Source organism: Aplysia californica, unplaced genomic scaffold (genome assembly GCF_000002075.1).
Source record: "Aplysia californica isolate F4 #8 unplaced genomic scaffold, AplCal3.0 scaffold00810, whole genome shotgun sequence".
NCBI classification, from domain to species: Eukaryota; Metazoa; Mollusca; class Gastropoda; order Aplysiida; family Aplysiidae; genus Aplysia; species Aplysia californica.
In genome coordinates this window covers 182,519-186,851 of record NW_004798080.1, presented here as the reverse complement: position 1 = coordinate 186,851, position 4,333 = coordinate 182,519, and the positions used below count along the sequence as shown (strand labels likewise).

At 42.7% G+C, this 4,333-nt stretch overlaps 1 protein-coding gene across 1 annotated transcript in view; it reads right to left on the bottom strand.

The window, feature by feature from the left end:
* The window catches only part of LOC101862307 (proto-oncogene tyrosine-protein kinase ROS), a gene marked incomplete at its 5' end in the record, with an annotated part of 60,952 nt that overhangs the window by 3,749 nt on the left and 52,870 nt on the right, over positions 1-4,333 (bottom strand). Inside the window, 4 exon segments of the mRNA XM_035972711.1 lie at positions 223-476; positions 972-1,113; positions 1,968-2,194; positions 3,350-3,520. Coding sequence (XP_035828604.1) covers positions 223-476; positions 972-1,113; positions 1,968-2,194; positions 3,350-3,520 — 794 coding nt within the window.

The window sequence follows — 4,333 nt, the reverse complement described above, 5'->3', positions numbered from 1 at the left end:
TGTGTGTGTGTGTGTGTGTAAGAGAGAGAGTGTCTCTCTCTGTGTGTGTGTGTGTGTGTTTGTGTATGTGTGTGTGCATGTGCGTGTGTGTGTGTAAGAGAGAGAGTGTCTCTGTGTGTGTGTGTGTGTGTGTGTGTGTGTGTGTGTTTGTGTATGTGTGTGTGCATGTGTGTGTGTGTGTGCATGTGTGTGTGTGTTCAAATCTTGAACAGTTTCGGTTACCTTGATGGTGTAGAGATGATCAGGCTCAAGCCCCGACAGCATGGTCTGCATCCAGCCCTTGTGGATGTCCATGGCCATGAGGGTGACATTCTCCGTCTCCCGCTGTACATGGCCCTCTGACGTCACCGTGGAGAACTGCACCACGTAGCTCACATGTTCCGGAGGCCCGTTGAATTTGTGAGGGGGCAGCCATTTTACCTGGATTCTCTCGGGGGTCAATGGGGTCACTATGACATCCCGGGCTTTGTCAGGAACTGTTGGACATTGAGGGCACAAGGACAAGTCGTGTTAAGTGATACTACAGGTGCAGACAATCTCCATTTATCACAAACACAAAGCACATCACAGAAGTTGAAATGTGAGAGAAGATTTGATAGCTTTGTCCCAAGTGAATCATGGAAGGGGGAATGTGTCTAAAAATTCAGCAAACGCATTCTTTGAAACAAAGTTTTCAAACTGAAGAATCAGCTTTCATGAGAACCGGATTTGTTTTCACAGTATTTCTTTTTGAGCCATTTACATCAATATTGACAAAGTAACAATAACAGCTGGGGATAGATTCATACTGTCCTTTTCAAATATTGACTTCTAGCAGTCAACGATCGTAACAATGCACAGAGAACAGAGACGCTCTTTCCCTTGAAATTGAAAAACAAAGACACATTCTGAAATACGAAAAGCACTTAAGTTTTCATTAAAGAGAAGATAAAACAATATAAAAAGTAACTGAACCAAGTCAATGAACCCACCTCCGAATTTCGTTGTGAAGATAAGAGGTTCACTCATGGCCTTGGACAAATACTGAGTGTAATAGTTGCTCACAGCTACCTGGATCAGGTACTTTGTGTATGGTTCTAGCTTTGTCAAGTGAACCGTGGTACTGTAAACTTCCTGTTCGTAGTAACAAATATAAATATTGATATTAATACTACTACTGATGATGATGATGATGATGATGATGATGATGATGATGATGATGATGATGATGATGATGATGATGATGATGATGATAACAATAATAATCGACGATACCACAGTAACAACAATAGCATGACTAATAACATCAATAGTGAAGAAACTATTCAGGAGACAGGAGATCCTACCCGAGGGCTAAAACCTTTAATACTGGGCCTAACGACTTGCAACTTAGCATGCAATTTACTCCAGATGTAAACATCATTTTGTAAAAAAAAAATTATCATTATGGTTTTCCTTTCATTGGCCGCCATCTTGAACCTTACATCATTTCAACAAAATGCTATTCCTCTGAACTTTCCGATGGAATTGTTTGCGTTTCAGAAATATCTAGGCAAATGAGTTATTATCATCGTATAGGAGACGTTTTCTAATATTTTGTGCAACTTTTTGTTATAGTATGTCAAAGGATAATATAATTTCAACCGCATAAGGAAGAACTTTCAAAGCCATACATTAATTATTCATAAAGACAGCAGTGAAAACAAAACACATCAGCACCTGCAAAAACACTCTAACCGACCAAGTCAAACTAACTTCAACAAACGAGGCTTACCAAATCGCTGAAACGTATTAGGATGTGTTTTTGCCTGAGATCTTATGGCAAAGAGATCCAAATTTTACAACCAGAAAATGAAAAACAGGCTAAACTACTCCCAGAGACATGGATTGCTGGTGCCTCTATAGATAAATTATGGTCTAAAAATCAATCCACCTCCTGCAAGATCTAAAATGAACATCAACCAGTCGAAGCCAGCAGCACAGTTTACCTGAATCTGACACAACTCCACAGAGCTTTGGCAGTCCTGGGGGCTGGCTCCAGCTTTGTGTGGCTCCACCTTCTTGTAGTAGACGGTGTACTTGTCCACGGGGGCACTGATCCCCCCACAGGCGGCCGGCCGTATCGGAGCAGACAGGCGGAGGTGGATGGCCGTCGTGTTGATGCTCACAGTCTCTACTGTTGAGTTGTAGGCTCCGGGATCCAGGCATCCTGAGTCTATAAAATTGAAATGGATGGGTGGGGGTGGGGGTGGGGGCGGGGTTTCATTAATATTATATCATCATCATCATCAATCATCATCATCATCATCATCATCATCATCATCATCATCATCATCATCATCATCATCATCATCATCATCATCATCATCATCATCATCATCATCATCATCATCCAGTGCCAGATCTGAGGCAGACATAAAGCTACGTTACCCTATTATCATCATCTTAAAATGTAGAGGTATGTAGACTGTAACTGTAAACTAGAGTCTGTAGGGTAAAAATAAATACGCTCTTCGAAGTTGCACGTAGAAGTCATGAGTTCGATTCCTGGGTAGATAACAACAAAATTGCTGTGTGGGGGCAAGCCTGTCTATGATCTCGGTCTTATTTCTGGAAGGCTATATCCAACTCACAAGATCCACAGGACTTACCAAAACAATCCTGCAAGGAACCGTGCAGGGAAAGAGAAAGAGAGGAAGGCAGAGAAGGACAAGGGAGGACAACATTATCGAGTGGACAGGAAAGACGATGGGTGACAATCTGAGAAAAGCAGAGGACAAAAATAGATGGCGAGAGCTGGTTTTCAGATGCAGTGGTGCCCCCACGGGTGCCCCAACCACGGGATAAGAGAAGAAGAATAAGAAGTATCCAACTCAGTGGCCCTGACAGGCAGGGGTGAAGCAACCAGTCTCCTATAAGGTCTAACTTGTTTTTGGGGTGTAAACATGGGATCACCCAATCAGAACTACGGCAGGCAGAGAGCAACTTACACTGAGCCATATGTTATTGTGACACTGACAGGATGGGCAAAGTGATAGTAAATTTACCATAAAGTTGCTGATTGATTCGATTACACCCCCTCCTCCTCAACCACCCCCCTCCCCTTCCAGGTCTATGGCACCAGCGTCTATGGTGCAGCGGTTAGGCGCTCTGCTGCCGCACACAGGACTCACAGGACACCCGAGTTTGATTCGCAAATTTATGAGAAAATTCTTATCGAGTGTCTGACTTTCTGCTGAGGTGTTTCACACCTTTCAGACCGGGTTGGCCCTGACAGGCAGGTAGGAAGCTCGCCTCCTAAATGATATAAATTGTGTTGATAGAAGTGTAAAAAATACCCATATATAAAATATATGCCTTGGGCAAATACCTGGTAACGGCTGCAGATGTGATCCGTAGGCCAAGATATCCTGCACCCCGGGTAGATCCTGGACGATGAGACCTTGTCCGGAGCTTTTGCTGATGCTGTACAGCCGTCCTTCTGTCGTGTTGTACCACGTGACTCGCTTGTGATCAACGGCCAGCAGATCTGGTGGCAAACCTACGAGATACACGATAACAGTCGTGAATTGTTCAGTTGCGAGTGGTACAACTGGTCAATACGGCAGTTCAAATTCAAATGCACTGAAAATGGGGAAGGCAGTTGGAAATACAATTAAAAGCAGAACCATCATGTTTTTTAAGCTTTACATTCCGAGAATGTGAACATACTAATACGGCCAGTGGAAAAGATGGATGAGATAGTTGAAATGACTACTAATTATAAGAGGCGATGTTGTTATTATGTATTATCATGAAAACAGGGGTGGTAGTTAACAAGTTGAAAATAAATAAACAGCAGTCTTTTATATAACTGATCATTTTGAAAATGTGATCAGATTGAAACGGAGGTAATGACATGAGTGAAAGAGTGATATAATAATACGTGAAGGAACAAAAGGTGATGACAATTATGAAATTTGCAACTGCAGCAAAGACTGCAGTTCACTAACAACCAGACAGGGATTTGCATCCAGCTTCTATACATTGTAACCCAGCCCGCGAGTTTACAGAGTGCTACAGCTGGAAAGAAAACGCAATGGGACAGAGTAAGACAGCTTTTTCCACCGTGATATCAAAGCCAGAGACAGTTCGATAAAGTGATGTGCTACTTTCAGTTCAGATCTGTCATTCAAGTTTTCTGATTAAGGAGTGACTGAAAGAGAGAGAGAGAGAGAGAGAGAGAGAGAGAGAGAGAGAGAGAGAGAGTGCGAGAGAGGGAGAGAAACCATCCATTTGTGGATAGTTAAATTCCAATGTTCAGAGAACCAGTGTAGGCAGTGGAAGCTAGGAATAGTTTGAACTATAGGACGTC